Source organism: Orycteropus afer, unplaced genomic scaffold, assembly GCF_000298275.1.
Source record: "Orycteropus afer afer isolate SDZICR_OR568_19922 unplaced genomic scaffold, OryAfe1.0 scaffold00461, whole genome shotgun sequence".
Classification (NCBI taxonomy): Eukaryota; Metazoa; Chordata; class Mammalia; order Tubulidentata; family Orycteropodidae; genus Orycteropus; species Orycteropus afer.
The window spans coordinates 1,000,661-1,018,270 of NW_006922048.1; the positions used below are offsets into that span (position 1 = coordinate 1,000,661).

At 55.2% G+C, this 17,610-nt stretch overlaps 1 protein-coding gene across 1 annotated transcript in view; it reads left to right on the forward strand.

The window, feature by feature from the left end:
- MLLT1 (MLLT1 super elongation complex subunit) overlaps positions 1–17,610 on the forward strand; it is a 63,853-nt gene that overhangs the window by 37,646 nt on the left and 8,597 nt on the right. Inside the window, exons 4-6 of the mRNA XM_042782766.1 lie at positions 7,361–7,504; positions 11,663–11,788; positions 16,845–17,399. Coding sequence (XP_042638700.1) covers positions 7,361–7,504; positions 11,663–11,788; positions 16,845–17,399 — 825 coding nt within the window. The remainder of the gene's footprint in view (positions 1–7,360; positions 7,505–11,662; positions 11,789–16,844; positions 17,400–17,610) is intronic.

Sequence of the window (17,610 nt, forward strand, 5' to 3'; positions counted from 1 at the left end):
AATTTTATTAAATATAAAAAAAATACATATACACATACAAAAGTAGAAAGAATAGTACAGCAGAGGTTCCTGGGTGGCATAGACGGTCTGCACTCAGCTAGTAACCCTAAGGTTGTCTGTTCGAACCCACCTAGCAGCATCATGGAAGAACCAGGCCTGGTGAGAGGCTTCTGTAAAGATCACAGCCAACCCAACTCTGAAACTTCTGGAGTCTTCCCAAGATGAAGACAGAAACAGAGCACCTCAGGAGCAGTCCAGCAGAGCCCACATGGCTCCCAGTGCCAGCTTCCACAGGTCACTTACGGATGACGTTTTGTCCTGTCATCAGTTGCCACACCCCGTGTGTGTCAGAGTAGAGCTGAGTGCCATAGGACTTTCAGTGGCTGGTTTTCTGGAAGTGGATTGCTAGGCCTTTCTTCCAGGTACCTCTGGGTGGACTTGAACCTCCAACCTGCCAGTTAGCAGCTGGGTTTGTTAACTGATGTACCACCCAAGGGCTCCTAGATTTAGCTGTACTCTAAGCTGAGCATCTGTGAGGTGGTGGTGCCTCTCAGGAGTGTCACATGGGCCCGAGAGCTAAGCCTGAGCAGGGCAGAGATGCCAGGGAGAGAGTACTAGGGTCGTTGGAGGCCTCATTGAGGACTGGTGTCAACTTGTGTCTCAGGCCAGGAAGTGAATCTGGGGTCCCTCCTGGGTAGCCAGGAAGAAGAAGGAGGCCCAAGCAGCCGGCCTCAGGTGTGGGGTCCGCTATGGCCATGGAGGAGCATCATCCCTCTTGGTAGTCATCCTTGGTGGCACCAGATATGGTTGGCCATCCATTGACTTGTGTTGATGTGTCCCCACCAGGGCCAGCCTGGCCCTTGAGCACCGTGGCCTCCACTCCAGGGGCACTGGCAGTCAAGTTGGGCTCTCCTGGGCTCCCCATGGGTCCTGGGCGTGGGCCCTGGCACCAGTTTGGCAAGTTCCCCTGCCTCCTGGTTTGCTGAGGCGAGAGAGAGACGCTGGCTTGAGTCCAGCAGGCCTGGGAAGTGGGTGGCCGGCCGCTCTCGGCTGGGTCTGAGAAGACCATGCCCTGGTGATGCTGCCACTGCCTAGGAGCCAGGCTGGGGTGACTCAGGGTGGCACTTGGGGCCGCTGATGGTGGGGATTCTGTGCTGGCATCACCACGTGTGCTGCCAGGCCTCAGGGCAAAGCAGGGTTGGGCATGGCAGCTTGTCTCAGGAGGTGGCTTCTGGGACATACCAGGCTGGGTCTGCAGCCTTCTTCATGGTTCCTGAGCCTCCCAGGCCCAGGTCTCACTCAGAGTGGACACCTTCTGTCCTCACAGATGCCCCAGGTGGTCAGAGGCTGGGAGTGCCTGTGTGCTGCTGGGGCCATGGATATAGCCCCAGACATGGCCCTCCCTGCTTGACTTGGTACTGCTGCCTCCATGGGGGTCTCAGAGCAAGTGGAGTCCTCGCTCTGGTTGGCTGTTGTCTTGCACTGTACCTGTGTGTGTGTGTGTGTGTGTGTGTGTGTCATGTCTGTGTTTTGTATGTGTTATTTCCATGTGTGTGTGTTGTCTCTATACTTTGTGTTTGTATATGTGGCGTCTGTGTGTATGGGTCTGTATGTTTTGTGTCTGCTTGTGTGTTGTGTCCATCTGTGTGTGTGTATCTCTGTGTCATGTCTCTGTGTATTACATCTGTGTGTGTTTCTCTGTGTTGTGTCTGTCTGTGTCTCTGTGTGTGTGTATGAGAGAGAAAGAAAACCTCTCTAAGATTCAGTGGCTCCAGAAAACTCAAGAGTGCGTGTATTGTGTCTTTGTGTGTCTGTGCTATATGTGTGTGTATCTCTGTGTGTTGTTTCTGTGTGTTGGGGTGTGTGTGTCTGTGTTATGTTTCTGTGTGTGTATGTCTGGTGTGTGCATGAGAGAGAGAGAAACCTCTTCCAAGATTCAGGGCTCCAGAGAACCCCAGGAGTCCTGGCCTTGCCACTGACCAGCACAGATAACTGCCTCTCTCTTGCAGTTTCTTCATCTGTAGATGGGGTGGTAGTGGTACCCATGCTTGGGGCGTTGTGAGAGTTCAAAGCCATAATGCTTGTTAAGTGCATAGAAAAGTGGCTATGATATGTTCTGGGCAGACGTGATGTCACGCATGCTCCAGTGAGGGCTGTGTTCATTTCCCTTTGCATGTGTACAGCAGGGGCTCCAGGTGGACTTGGTTTTTCTTATACAGCAGGGAGTCAGGAGGTAGAGGGATCAGCGACTCGGGGCCAGGCCTGGCCCCCTGAGGCTCTCCTGGCTTCCATTAAGCCTGTCCCCATGGTGGATGCTGCACCTTCAGGCCTCACGTCACAAGGTTGAGGAGGAGGAGGAGAGAGATGGCGACAGACTTGCTTCTTGCAGCCTGCCGTCTCATTAGCCAGAATGAGTCCCCATGTCCCCTCAAACCAGCCCTGGCCAAGGGGAAGGAGGTGCCCCAGTCTGGTTTCCACCATCATGCTGCGTCCCTGGGGCTGGAGTAGAACACATCCTTCCCAAGTCCAGAGGCTCATCGCCCTCTGGGCAAATTGGGGTTCTGTCAGGGAGGTGGGGCTGGTGAACCCTCCAGGTCCGTGCCCCACACTCAGCTTGTCTCCTCCTCTCTGGATCCAAGGCTGCTGGGAGGCTGCGTCTCTGCTGTCTCGCTGGACTAGCACTGTCCACCTTTGCAACCACATCCATATGGTGGGCCCTGGGCAGCCCACGGCCCGCCCTGTAGCCTTTGTCAGGAAACGGGCATGTTGCTATCTGGATCCCAGCTCCCAGGCGTCGACTGGTCACCTGCTGTTGGCAGGCCTGGCCTTTGCTTATTCAAACCACCTAGCTGTGGTTAAAGAGGCCAGGGGTGGGGTGTGTGGGGGAAACTGAGACAGGGCGGCTGGTGGGGAATGGAGGCAGGGCTGTGGCACACGTTTGCCCAGGCCCTGCTTTGTCCCTGTTGTGCCCTGCCCTCCCTTGTTTCAGCGTCCTGTTTCCCCCAGGACTAAAAGCTACTGGGAACCCTGAGTTTGGGCTGCTGGAAGAAGGGGATGGACTTTAGAGAGTGTGGAAAGTTTGGTGGTGGGTGTGGGGTAGGGTGGGGTATCTTAGCAGTTGCGCTCCTCTTCCTTTTTCTCATTTATCTGCTATAAAGTCTCCTTCAGGTGACAGAGTGTAGTGGTCCCTCTGTTCAGAATCCAACACTGGATTCCCTCTTGTACGCTTTATCCCCCCTCAGTGGATGATGGCATTTTTAAAAATTGAGATATAATTTACATACCATCAAGTTCACATCAGTGAACTTAAAATGTTCATGGGAGTGGTTTTTATTATATTCACAGTGTTCGGCAGACATCAGTTTCAGAACATTATCTAATCTCAGAACATTCTCCTCACTCTGAAAAGAGACCCTATACACCTTAGCAAGGAGCTCTGGTGGCATAGTGCCTGAGGCATTTGACTGCTGACCAGAAGGTTGGTTCAAACCCACCAGCCACTCCGCGGAAGGAAGATGGGGCAATCTATTCCGTAAAGATTTACCACTTCAGAAGCCCAGTAGGGGTCGCTGTGAGTCAGAATCAACTCAGTGGTAGTGTTTTTTTTTTTTTTTTTTAAGTATAACCCTCAGCAGTCACTCACTCTTTGTTCCCTGCTCCCCCCAGTCCTCAAAACCGAGAAACCAAACTCTGCCATCAAGTTGGTTCCAACTCATAGTGATTGTCTTTGGATCCCCTTTTTGTGTCACCAGGGCTCCTCCTCCCAGCCCTAGGCAGCTCTGTAGAGTTGGAATCATACAATATGTGTCTTTCGTGTCTGCTGGCATTTCATTTAGTGTTTTTGAGGTTCACCCACATTGTAGTTTGTATTGGAACTTCATTCTGTTCTATAGCTGAGTAATACTCCATTGCATGCATGGACCACATTGTGTTCATCCATTGTATATTGATGGGCACTTGGGTTGATGCCACCTTTTTGGTTTTTGTGAATAGTGCTGCTATGAACATGCACGTACTTGCATGCCAGTTTTTATTTCTTTCGGGTATGTGCTTAGGAGTGGAATTGTTGGGTCATGTAGTAATTCTTTCTTTAATTTTTTGAGGAATCGGTAAACTTTTTCCAGAGCTGAGCCATTTTATAGTCCTACCAGCAATTTTCCAGTTTCTTGACATCTACCCCAACCCTTGTTATTTGTTTGTTTATTTTAATTGGGTGAAAGTTTACAGAGCAAATTTGTTTTTCATTCAACTGTTCATACATATTTTATTTCATGACATTGATTACAATCCTCACAATGTAACAGTTCTCTTTCTACTTCTCCTGTGGTTACCTTTTCCCTGTGTCTTTCTTTATATGCATTCCTGCCCCCTGAGCTATCTCCCTCTGCAAATACTGCCCTTATGATTTCCCATGGTTGATGTTCTAAGCATAATCTACCTGGTGTAATTCTTCACCTCATAGGCCTTTCTATTGTTTGGCTGGAAGTTAAGCCATGGGAGATAACAGCCATCCTAGTGGGTGTGAAAGGAGCTCTGGTGGCCTAGTGCCTAAGGCATTTGACTGCAAACCAGAAGGTTGGCAGTTCAAATTCACCAGCCACTCCATGGAAGGAAGGCTGGGCAATCTACTTCCATAAAGATTTTCTATCTCAGAAACCCAAAGTGGGTCACTATGAGTTGGAATCGACTCAATGGCAGTGTGTTTGGTTTTTGAAGCCCCAGTGGCCTAATGGATAAGGAATTGGTCTCCTAAGCCAGGGATTGTGAGTTTGAGTCCCATCTAGGGGCTTGCACTTTAGGGAGCTCTGGTGGTATAGTGCCTAAGGCATTTGACTGCTCACCAGAAGGTTGAAGGTTCAAACTTACCAGGTCCTTGGAAGGAAGACTGAGCAGTCTACTTCTGTAAAGATTTACCACCTCGGAAACCAAAAGGGGGTCTCTGAATCAGAATCAACTTGATGGCAGTGAGGTTTTTTCTTTCTTTCTGTTTTATATATATTTATAAAAGTTGTCTTTGTACTTTCTCTCTTTTTAATTCAACATTTTTCAGGTTTTCTTTTCACTTCTTTGATGATATCCTTTTCAACAACAAGAAAAACAGTGAATTTCGATGAAGTTTAGTTTATCTTTTTCTTTTGTTGTTTATGCTTTAGGTGTCATATGTAAGAGATAGTTGCCAAGTATAAGGTCACGAAGGTTTACACCTATGTTTTCTTCTAAGTGTTTTATAGCTTTAGCTCTTAAGTTTAGGTCTTTGATCCATTTTGAGAGAATTTTTATGTGTAATGTTCCCTGGGTGGGGCATCTGGCTATTAATTTGACTACAAACCGAAAGGTTGGTGGTTTGAACCCTCCCAGAGGCACTTTGGAAGACAGGCCTTGCAGTCTGCTTCTGAAAGGTCCCAGCCTTGAAAACCCTGTGGAGCAGGTCTACTCTGTACACGTGAAGTTGCCAGGAGTCAGAATCAACTCCAGGACAGCTGGTTTGGTTTTTTGGTTTAGGGTCCAAGTTCATTCTTGTGCAGGTGGAAGTCCAGTTGTCCCAGAACCATTTGTTAAAAGGACTAATGTTTCCAATGATCTTGACACCCTCCTCATCAAAAATCGATTGCCCAAGTTGTGGGAGGACAGAAGGGCAGTGTTTGCACAAGGAGATAGCTGGGGTAGGGGGTGGGAGGGCATGGGAGGGAAGGACACAGGGAAGAAGTAACTACAGGGAGGAAGTGGGAAGAGAGCTGTCACATTCTGGGAAATTGCAGTCAGTTGTCAATTGTGAAATAAAATGTGTATGAACTACTGTATGGAAAATATATTTGCTTTGTAAACTTTCACCCAAATCACAAATCGATCACCCATAAATATAACCCTTGTTTTTGGATATTGTCAAGTTCAACTCCTTGGGACCCCTTTGTGATGGAGTGAGCTGTCACCTTCACAGGAGCACATCACCACATCTTTGTCCCATGGAGCCACTGGTGGGTTCGAACGGCCAACATTTTTGTAGCTCAGTGCTTAACCATTGTGCTATTCTAACCGTTGTGCTACTGGGGCTCCTTAAATATAACTGCACATGTTGTTTATATTAAAAAAAACTCGAGTCCCTTAGCTTTGCGTTGAAGATGCTTCTCAGTTCAATTCCCCGCTCCACTCTTCACTTCTGTTTTTCTCACTGGCTTGAAGTCCTGAACCAGGAGCAGATCCAGATTTTTGTGGGGCTTGAGGCTTATACAGTTGGACAGAGGGGCTCTTTAAGAAAAACAATATGAAAATGTCTTGCTTTGTCAGATTCTGACATCTGCTTGTTGAGTTTTATGGGAACCTGACCCTGATGCATGCATTACTGGGCCCCTTACAGCATCACTGGGCCCTCACAGCCTCAGAGGAGCTGGCACGTGCCACCTTCCTCCCCGGGACTTGCCTGCACCCAAGATGCCCCCAGCCTTTGCTTGTGGGCATCACACCCCTCTTTCTATTACTCCCTCCCTCCCTTGTTCATGAAGCTGCCACTTAAGAGTTCACCCAACATTTGTCCAGAACTGTACCAACACCTGTACCAGCCCGGGCCCATGCTACACTGTGCCCAGTGTGGGGAGCATTGGTGCAGAGCAGTGTAGGCATAGGCCAGGCCTCCCAAGAGCAGTGCCAAGTGTACCTGCTCTGTGTTCCTGACTGCTCCCAGCCACCTCTCACGGGCCCTGGTCTTTTGTTAACATCTGAAGTGCCCTTCCAGGAGTGGAGGCAGTGGTCGCAGCATCGAGCATGGGCTCCCAGTGCAGCACAACGGCCCGTAAGCTGTGCATCTCTGAGCCTCGATTTCTCCATTTGTTGATGGGCCACCAGGGGGGGGATGGAAGGGGTGGTGCCAGCACTTCCTCAAGGCTGGCGTGTGGTTGTGAATGCCCTCAGTCAGACCATGTCCAGACAGGAGCCATCTGAGGACATCACTTGGGGGACACTTTCCTTGGTCATGGAGCCCCCTCCTTGCCTGTTGTTGGGTGTGGTCAAGTCCATTTCACCTCATAACAACCTCTTGTGATGGAGTAGAACTGTCCCATAGGGTCTCCTAGTCTGTAAACTTTACAGAAGCAGACCCCCAGGTCTTCTCCCTACAGAGCCACTGGGTAGCTTGGAACCACTGACCTTTTGGTTAGCAGCCAAGAGCCTAACTGTTGCACTCCCAGGACTCCTTCCCCTGTGTGCTGTCCACTGCAGAGAGTGAGTTGATTTGTTTTTAGTGACAGAGTAGAAGAGAAGGTGGTGCACAGAGAAAAGCAGAGAAGGGTCTGAGGGGAAGTGGTGGCAGAGGAGGTGGGGGAGGACCCAGGCCACCCCCACTGACTTCCTGTTTCCTTTGTTGAAGGAGGAGCCAAGGAAGGTGTGCTTCACCTATGACCTGTTCCTGAACCTGGAGGGCAACCCGCCAGTGAACCACCTCCGCTGCGAGAAACTGACCTTCAACAACCCCACATACGAGTTCCGGTGCAAGCTGCTGAGGGCAGGCGGGGTGAGTGTGCCCTCAGCAGGCAGGCTGTGCCCTGTTCAGATGGCCGGCCGATCTCTGGTGTGGCCTCCATCCTAGGCCCCCGGCTGTGCAGCAGTGGTGTGGATGGCACTGTGGGACCTCCTTGTCTGGTCTTTGCAGTGGCAGCTGGGCCCTTGTAACCCAGAGGGACAGGTGGCCCAGGTAGTATTGGAGGAGCCGAGGACCCAGGTGTTCCCAGGCTGTACTGGGTGGCGTCAGTGTGGATGACTGGTCAGCTGTTACTGCTGCTGTTTCCTGCTTGGCTGTTGTTAATTAGCCTCTTCCTCCATGGAGGGGCCGGGCAGGAATGGGCGAGAGGCCAGTCTGTCCGCGTGGCTGATGCTGGAGCTGGCTTTGAGCTGGGCTGGCAGGGCTGTCACCAGGAGTCATCTCATCCAGGGACTGCCATCAGTGGGCTGTCGGAGGAGTGACCGAGGAGATGTGCCTGTGGTTTCTGTGCCCATGAGGCTGGGTCCCATGCCCTCTCTCAGAACTGTGGTGGCTTGTGAGTTGTGCAGCAGGGAGACCTTGTGTGACACCTTTCATGTCCCCTGAATGGGAGTCTCCCAGCCCTGTGGGCTGAGCCTGGGGCTCTGGATGGGCTCTGGGAGAACGTGGGTGGAGGGAGAGGTGTCGGGTGTGCGGTTGGTTGTGACTGGGTGGAGGAGGTGGGGCGCTTGGCTGTGGGCCTGGACTGTTTGTGGGGAGGGTGGTGCAGACTGAGCGCTGGTCACGGACACCCTGAAGCTGCTGTGAGTGACTGGAAGTCACTAGGCCTCTGCCTAGGTGAGGGTCAGTGCCTGCGATGGAGGAGTCAGGCCAGCGTCGTGTGTGTGTGTATGCGTGTGAGGATAGGTACATATGTAAGGGTGTGCATGTGTGCATGTGCGTGTGCAGGTGTATATGAGTGTAAGTGTGATGGGTATGCGTGTATGAATGTGTGTGCATGAGAAGGTGTGTACGTGAGTGTGTATGCATGTGTGTATGCCTGAGTGTGTGTGTGTATGAATGGTTGTGAGTGAGCATGTAGATATGTATGTGTGTGGTTGTGCGCGTGCGTGTGTGTTTGTATGGTTCTGTGTGTGCACAACACGTGTGTGTATGTGTGTGGTTGTGTGTGAGTGCATGTGTAGCAGCTCCACAGCTGAATGTAGGGCATTGGGATTGGTCTCCTCACACTTGGGGAACAGTCCTTTCTTCTTCATCTAACACAGTTGTGATCTCTGTTAGGCTGTTTTAAAAATGAGTCTGTTTGCTGTAGAAAGCCTGGTTCCGTTCTTCAGGGTCCTAATGAAAGAGGCGTTTGTGTGCCAAGTCTGCCCCGCCAGGCTGATGGGGTGCAGGGGCTGGCGTGGATGGAAAGGCAGGACAGCACCCCACCTTGAGCGTCCTGAAGACCCGGGATGGGGGTCCCAGAACTCTCCCCAGCCCTGCTCTGCTGCCTTCTTTGCATGGCCAGGTGTCACTGTAGTGTGTCACCGTGTCTCTGGGGGCCAGGGACTGCTCTCTTAGAAACGCTCGGCAGTCAGTGAGCCCCGTGAGTGGGGGACAGTTTCCTGAGAGAGGAAGACTCTGTGCCCATCATCTGAACTCATACTGTGGGGTGGGGTGGGGGAATATAGGATAGGAGGGAGAGGGCCAGCCCACATTTGTGAGGGGACTGGCCGGTGATGGTGGGAGGCAGAGTGCCATCTGCTGCAGCCACCTACTGTGCCCCAGTGAAGCCCCTGGGCTGCCTGCCACTCCACAGCTTCTGCCCTGGATGCTGTCTGGACACTGCTGGTTGCTGGTTGGGACTTTGGCTGCCAGGCCTTTGGATTTTGCTCTGGACTGATTGCCACGTGGCACCCTTGGTCTTAGGAGCAGCTGGAGACCCTTAGGGGATGGGGGCTTGAGGGTGCGATATCTCTCGGTCCCGGGGACGAGGGACTACTGTGCCTGCACTGGCCATCCTGAAGGTTTGGTGTCCTTGGTGGGGCCAGCAGTGGTACCGGCCATCCTGGACTACCGGTGTCCTTGGTGGGGCTGGTGGTGGCACTGGCCATCCTGGAGTATTGGTGTCCTCGGTGGGGCCGGTGGTGGCACCAACCATCCTGGAATTCTGGTATCCTTGGTGGGGCTGGCAGTGGCGTTGGGTGGCAGAAGGCCCCAGCCTTGCTGTATTGGGTTCTTCAGAGCTGAGCGTCAGGGGAATCTGAGTCACTGAGAACTGCCTTTTCCCCCTGAGCTGTGCTGGTCTCAGTCCTGTGATTCCTCATGTGAGGCTGCAGAAACATCAAGAAACCAGAGCAGAGGCCCCCCACTTCCCTAGAAGGTCCAGGGCCCACCATGGGATGGGTGGTGGAGCGGCCGTGCACAGGAGACTCTCTGGGCCTTTGCTCCGTGCACAGCGATGCCTCTGCGTCGCACAGAACATGGCTGCCATGGTGGGCGAGCTTCTCTGCATCCCTTGCTGACACTGCTCCTTTCTGTAGTACCCGCTCCAGGTGGACGGAGCTCCACCTTGCTTCTTTCAGAAGAGTCGCCATTACACAGAAGAGCCAGTTACCCTGACACAGTGTCAGTCTAGGACCTCAACTCGAAGGGAGGAAACACAAGAAGGAAGAGGTGGAGGGTGAGCGAGCTGATGCCTCATCACCCGTCTGCTGGCCATGGGCTCGGTTTCCCGCCTGGCTCTCCCCTTACGCCTGCGCTGTCTCCAGCCCCCGAGCACGGGTATTCTAGCAAATAGAGGTTCTTGGATGAGGCTGCAGCTAAACCTGGACTTGGTGCCGGGGGGTCAGGAGTCTGGTCTGAGGGCTCTGCTGTGCACCTCCATTTCCCACTCACGTCCTTTGAGTCGTGAGGCCGAGAGGCTGCAGCCGTTTGAACTAGATGGCCTCATGGCCATCCCTGCCAGGACAGCTCATCTGATGGCTTCGTAGATGAAAGGCTCACAAGGCCCACAGCTGCTCAGGGTTATTCGTGGGCTTGTTTCACCAGAGATGCCTTTAAGAGTGTTTTATTCTTGTTTTGTCCCATCGTGGTCTGGAAGGTGCTTTCTGCGTTACACACCAGTAGTGTTAACACAGTCCCAGGTGGTGGACATGATGAACATGCTCAGCTTCTGACCAAAAGGTTGGAGGTTCAAGTCCACCCAGAGGTGCCTTGGAAGAAATGCCTGGCAGTTTCCTTCCAAGAACCCAGCCAGTGAAAACCCTGTGGAGTTAGAGTGGACTTAGTAGCAACTGCCCAGACATTGAGTCCACACAGAGGCACTTTGGAAGAAAGGCCTGGCCATCTCCTTTCGAAAACTCAGCCACTGAAAACCCTATGGAGTTGGTATTCACTCAATGGCGAGTGGTGTTAGTGTTCATGCAGTGTTGGTGTTCGGAGAGCTTGGCCTGAGCTTCCTCTCCTGCCCTCAGCATGTGTCATGGTGAGCTTCGCTGGAATTGGGGTCTTTGGAGCACATCCTGGCAGGCCCCGGGCCATTCTCATCCTGTGGTCTCACCAGGAGCAGACGCTCCCTCCCTGCGGGCTCACTCTCACCCAGCAGCTTGTGCGGACAACAGCCGAGACCAGCGGCCCCCACCCGGCCGTGATTCTCCACCTGCCCCAGGCCCTGCTCTGCCTTTGTGCTCCTGCCCTCTTTCCCTCGCTTCGCCCATCTGAAAGCTGCAGGTCTCGCCCCCAGGAGCGTGGGAAGCAGTGAGACCGGGGGCTGCTCGCTCTGGATCGTCTGCCTCGTGGGCGGCTGGCTGGCATCTCTCCTCCCACACCGCCTCTGGTCTTGCTAAACCCCAGTGCTGAGCTCGGCTTTGGCCTCGAGGACCTTCTGGTGCTCTGGCACTCATGGTGACACGTCTGCTGGCCTCACCCTGCTAGCCGGGCTCTGCTTCCCGGGGCCGAGGCCTGCCTGGCCCAGCCATCCTGGGACTTGGCTTCTCTCCGCTTCGCCCTGAGCACAGCACCCCCAGGCACACGTGCAGCCCTCAGGAGATGCTTTGACACTTCCGGGAAAATGGCGCTCCAGCTTGCACTTCCCCTGGAAAGAAGCTCCGAATGCTGCAGCTATGCTCACGCAGAGCCAACTGGTCCTCCCGACGGGGTCCCGACTCTCCCTGTCTCTCGTAACCTCTGTCTCTTCTCTATCACTAGGTGATGGTAATGCCCGAAGGAGCGGAAACCGCGTCCAGGCCCAGCCCCGACTACCCCATGTTACCCACAATTCCACTCTCTGCCTTCTCTGACCCCAAGAAGACCAAACCGTCCCACGGCACCAAGGTTAGTGAGGCCGGGGCCAGTTTGAGGGAGCCCGGCCGTGGCGGGGCCAGGGCTCAGCGTCCCTGCAGAGCTGGGCCTTCTGAAGGAAGGGGCCTGGAACTCGCTCCCTCGCATCTGCTTTCTTGAACTCTCTCTGCTCCGCCTCGCTGCCTGCTCGCTGTCCCTCACGTAGGAGAGCTGGCCCTTCCTACAACCTGGCGATCACAGCAGGCTCTCTGCTCTTCTGGAGGCCGGAGCCCAACCCAGTCCTCTCCTCGCCCTGCAGAGCCAGGGCTGGGCCTCCTGCCTCAGACCTTAGAGACTCCATGGCCACGGCGCCTCACCGGCTGAGACGGCCCACCTCTCAGGGCCTGGTGCGCAGGCTGGCAGGCCCCAACTGCCCTCAGCTCTTCCGGGCTTTGCTTCTTTGGCAGGAGCTGGTACAGAGAAGGCTGGCGTGGGGCAGGGCTGGGGAACAGAGATGAGGGCTGAAGAAGGAACAGTGCATCGTCTCGTCTCGGCCCAGCCGAGCAGGTGGCCGTCCTCTCTCCAAGCAGCTGTCTGCACACGAGCCGAGGCCTCTGCTGGCGTCTCAGCACGCGCACGTGCACGCATGTGCACTCCCCGTCTGCTCCTGCCCCAGAGCCTGAGCGCTGTCTGGCTGTCGGGGCAGCTGCTTGTCTTCCAGTCAACCCTACGTGCGCCTCCACTTCTCATCTTGATGTTTTCCTTGCTTCACCTGCCTAGCAGGTGTGGGGACCTGGCGTGGCCCAGGTGCAGGAGGGAGCTGTCCTGGGTGTCCTTGAGCCGTACTTGTCAGTGCCATCGGAGGAAAGCCACCCGCTGACCCCGATGTGGTCTTTTTGGCTCTCTCTGTCAGCCAGCAGGCTCTGAAATCTTCTGACCTGGCTGATCTCAGCTCCCAGGCGAGTGGTGCCGCAGTCTTGACGTGCAGAATGTCACTCTGGAGGTCTCCCACACCAGTCCCTGGCTTGTCTTCTTCCAACCCTATGAGGTTAAGGGGAGGAAAAGTCCCTTAGTGGTCTTGGCCGCCTCTCTCTTCGTCACCACGTTTTCTGGAAATACCATGTGGATAGGAAAACTGAGTGGAATTGTGTTTCTTCCATGTGTGTCACTTGAGAGTCACCTGAGGCCCAGCGACAGTGTGCTCTCAGGGTGGTGAGAAGGCTCCTGCAGCCAGCAGAGCCGTGGGATTGTTGGCATTGCTCCTGGCCTCTCCTGCCGGAGCCTTGGAGACCCAGGGAGCTCCAAGCCAGACTGTTCTCTGCCAGGCTGTGCCAGAGCCTCCTCGTGTTCTGGGAACACCCTCAGCTACCCTGGCCACCTGATTTAGGAGGTGTCTGCAGAAGTTTCCTGGGTGGTGCCCGGCAAGTTCTCCCAGAATTGTTCTCCCAGGAGCTCTTGCTATAGGTGCCTTGGAGTCTGAGCCTTTGGCCCTGCTGTCTTCTGCTGGGAGTGGACAGGTCTGCAACCACCATTGCTTGGGGGCAGACAGCCTGGTATCCAAGCCCTCAGTCTTGCTGTCTTCTGCTGGGAGTGGGTGGGCCTGTGATCCACCACTTCCTCGGGTTGAAGGACTCCATTCAGGCACTGCTGTCCATACCTGGGGGGGGGGGTCTTTGCAGTTGGTACCCAGAGTCTCTTTGGTTCCTTTAAGCAGAGGAACCTCAACAGGGCCAGTGTAGGCAGGGGGGCTGGGGTGGCCCTTGTCTGGCCTTGTCCTGTGGAACCCCCTGGGCCAGGGAACCTTGGAGGGTCTGGTTTTGGTGAAGGTACAGGCTCTGGGTCCTGCTGGTTCTGTCCCCCTCAGCCCTGGCCAGAGGGTGGTGTGGAGGCAGGCTGGGATCTGGAGCCGCCTGTGGGGGATTGCAGGCTGGCCTGCCTTCCCTGGGTCCACCCTGAGCGTTCGGTGGCTCCTGTTGGCTCTCCTACCACAGGGCGCTTGGCCTTCTTGGTCTGATGCCAGGCCTTGATCTTTCCCTGAAGCTTGGTTTTGGTCTCTTCATCATTTTGGGATCGTGGGCAACTCTGAGGACTCTGAGCATGTGTCTGCTGTGGAGCTTCTCCCCTAGGAAAGTCCGTGTTTTGCTCAAAGTTTAGCACATACCTTCAAGAGCCCCCAGACAAATGGCTATACGGTCCCCGGATTCAGAGCTGTTTGGGTTGGGACTGTCCTGGGGGCTTGGAGGAGCCAAGGTCAGGCTGGTGCCAGAGAGGCTTGGGTCGAGGCCACTGGTGTGCCCTGGGCTTGGTCCTCAGCCTTGTGGCTGTGATGCCAGCAGGTGCACTCTCAGGCCTCCATGGACACCAAGAGAAGGGGTGGTGCTCTGCCTGAGCTGTGGACATCACGCAGGGCATCTCTGCCTTATACCCCTCTGTGGGCACAGCATGTCGAACGTGGAGACCAAGGCTGGCTGCTTTCCCTTGCCAGCCTCAAGCCTGGCTGTGGCCTTTTGCAGGCTCCTGGGCTCAGGCTGGGCACACTGCTTGTCTTCCTGTGAGAACCCTACATGCACCTCCTCTTCCCATCTTGACGTTTTCCTTGTTTCGCCCGCCTGTTGGGTGTGAGGTGAACCTGCTGACTATGAGCTGGTGGCTGGTGACCCTTCTTCAGGAAGCACAGGCAGCACCCAGGCCCCCCAGGCCACTGCTCTGGGCCTCAGACACCAGGCCGGGCTTGGGGACAGTCCTGTGAGAAGACGGCAGGTGCTGAACTGGGCTGTCTGTGGCACTTAGCGGGAGGACTCTGTGGCTGGACCCTCAGGGGCTTTGAGAGTAGGTAGCAGAGGGGCCCTGCCCCTAGTGTCTTGGTGGCTGCCCTGTCCTTGCCCCTGGCTCTGAGGGTCTGAGAACGTCCCTTCCCTCCCTCCCCGAGAGGCTTTGGCTGGCTCAGCGGGCCCCAGGCTGGGGCTGGACACCATTGGGTCTGGTTGCCCAGGAGGCTCAGGAAGTGTCATCTGAGAGCCTCTGGGCCTGGATGTGCCCCTGGCCAGCCACCATACTCTTCAAGGGGAGATGGCGCCATGGCAGCTGACTCCAGGGAGCACTCATCCTGCACCCCTGAGTGCATGGGGCTAGGGAAGAGGCCCCAGAGTGGTGTCAGCCTTAAGATGCTGCCCACAGGGGTCATGGCTGTGGGACAGATGTGCACAGTAGAGCAGCTCAGCCGCTGGTTAGGGCCATGCCAGCCAGCGGCCTGTCTAAGGTATGGCAGGGTAGGACACATGCCCTGGGGGCAACTGGAAGGTGGTGCCACTTAGCAGTTTCTGTTCATCGTGGCATTTCTGTCACCAGCTGGGAGAGAGCATTTAGCACATTAAAGCTACCACTGTAGTATTTGACAACCCCCTTCTGACTGCAGAGGAGCTGTGGTGGCATTGTGGTTAGGCATTCGGCCGCTAGCTAGAAGGTCAACCGTTTGAACCCACCAGCTGCTCTGTGGGAGAAAGAGGAAGCAGTCTCCTTCCATAAAGATTTATAGCCTTGGAAACTGTATGAGGGTGGCTATGACTTGGAATTGACAATAGTGGGTTTGGTTTCTTGTTTCTGAGCCTGACTCCAGGCCTGTCTTCTGTGGCCTGCTGCCTTTCCCGCCCAGTCCAGCCTCCTCGCCCATGGTCCCCTCATCCTGATTCGCTGCCCTGCCCCGGGTATGCAGGCTCCTGCTCCTCTGGCCTAGGCCTCCCCTCCCCCTACCCTCACCTCACATGGAGGCTAGGGACTATTTTTGCCTAATGTAACCTTCTACTAAACTGGAGGAAAAGTTGCCCTGAGGCTGGATAGAGGCCAAGGGGTGGGGGTGGGGGATGCGTGAGAGCCAGGTGTTTTAAAAATGGTCTCTCTCCCACGAAAATGAATAACTGGACCACAGGCAGTTTTAATTGTTGGGTCAGTTGTCCCAGATGCACAATGATGCTAACTAGTTAAGACGTTTAAGGAGCCCTGGTGGTACAATGGTTTAAGTGTTCGGGTGGTGGGTGGTTTGAACCCACCAGCCTCTCCACAAGAGAGATATGGTAGTCTCCTTCTGTAAAGATTACAGCCTTGGAAACCCTGTAGGGTGGCTGTGAGTCAGAATCAATTTCATGGCAGTGGCTGTGGTGTTTTGGTTTGGTCAGATGTGTGGACAGGAGTGCATTGCAGTGCTTGATGTAGGTACTGGTGCCATCACTGTGAGAAGCAGCCCCTCCATGGTGTGCTGGCTGCCTGCCAGGGCACGCACGTCTGGGATGCTCGGTGGTCTCTCCTCTCTTTTGGAGGAAGTACAGGTGCCGAGGGCTGGGGTGAGAGCTCACATACCTCACCCACACCATGCACTGCTAGCTGCCAGGCACAGCTTCCTGCAACCCGGAGCCGGGCTGCTCCCGGTCTCTGTCCCACCTCTGTCCAGCTGGAGCTTTGCAGATGCAGCCCAGCCTCCACCCTCTGCCCTTGGGATTTCAGGGTGGAGCCCAGGGTTGTGTGGTTTTGAGAAAAGCCCCTCCGGAGGCTGTGGTGGAGACCAGTCGAGGCACTGTGTGCGCTCATGGCCCAGGGCACCCAGTGGGCACTCCACCAGCCCTCACCATGTGAATACCATAAGAGCCCTGAGGACGGGTGGGGGTAACCGGCGACAAGGGGGCTGGCCGGGCTCATGGAGGGGAAGCCTGAAGTGGCTGGGCAGGCACGTGCAGCTGTGTGGTGGGACAGAAATGGCTGGAGAGGAGGCAGCTGACCACGGGGACTGTGGGGCTTGCAAGATGCTGGTGTGGGCGGTCAGTGCAGTGGCCCCTGCCTGACCAGACATGTGCTCTTCCTTCATCCCTCAGGGAATGTCACTTCAATCCAGAGGGGACTCAGCCTGCAGTCGGCCAGGATCTGCTGACCTGTCCCCATAGTTTAGAGGGATGGCTCCATTCAGAGCTCTCACCTGCTGCCTGACTGTCTCGCTTGGTGGAAGTTTCTCTAGCTGAGCCTGAATCGGTGGATTATGCTTTGTAGGGGTCAAGGGAGGTGGAGCAGGGCAGCTAGCCACGCAGTCTGATTGTGTGTCCCCCCCCTCCCCCTTGGCTTGCAGGACGCCAACAAGGAGAGTAGCAAGACCTCCAAGCCCCACAAAGTGACCAAGGAGCACCGTGAGCGGCCACGCAAGGACTCGGAGAGCAAGAGCGCCCCCAAGGAGCCAGAGCGTGAGCCGACCAAGGCTGCCAAGGACGCCTCCCGCAAGCTGGGTGAGGGTCGGCCACCCAAGGAGGAAAAGGCACCACCACCCAAGGCTGCCTTCAAGGAACCCAAGATGGCCCTGAAGGAGACCAAGCTGGAGAGCCTGTCCCCCAAGGGGGGGCCCCCAGCTCCACCCCCACCCAAGTCTTCCAGCAAGCGGCCTGCCACTGCAGACTCGCCCAAGCCCAGCACCAAAAAGCAGAAGAAGAGCAGCTCCAAGGGGTCCCGGAGCGCCCCTGGCACCTCTCCCCGGACCTCCTCTTCTTCCCTTTCGGACAAAAAGCCGGCCAAGGACAAGAGCAGTACCAAAGGGGAAAAGCTCAAGGCTGAGGGTGAGCCCAAGGAGGCCAAGAAGGCCCTGGAGGTAGACGAGTCCAACTCGGAGGACGAGGCCTCGTTCAAGTCAGAGGTGAGTGGCCCTCTTGGCTCTGTGCTTGCTCTCCTCCCTCCCTCCCCGTCCTCCTCTCTCCTCCCCCTCTTCCCCCCTTCCTCGTCCTCTCCTCCCCCTCCCGCTCACCCTCCTCATCCTCTCCCTCTCCCTTCCTCTCCCCTGCCATCCCCCACCCCTTCTCCCTCCTCAGTTCTTGAGGAAAAGTTGCCCTGAGGCTGGATAGAGGCCA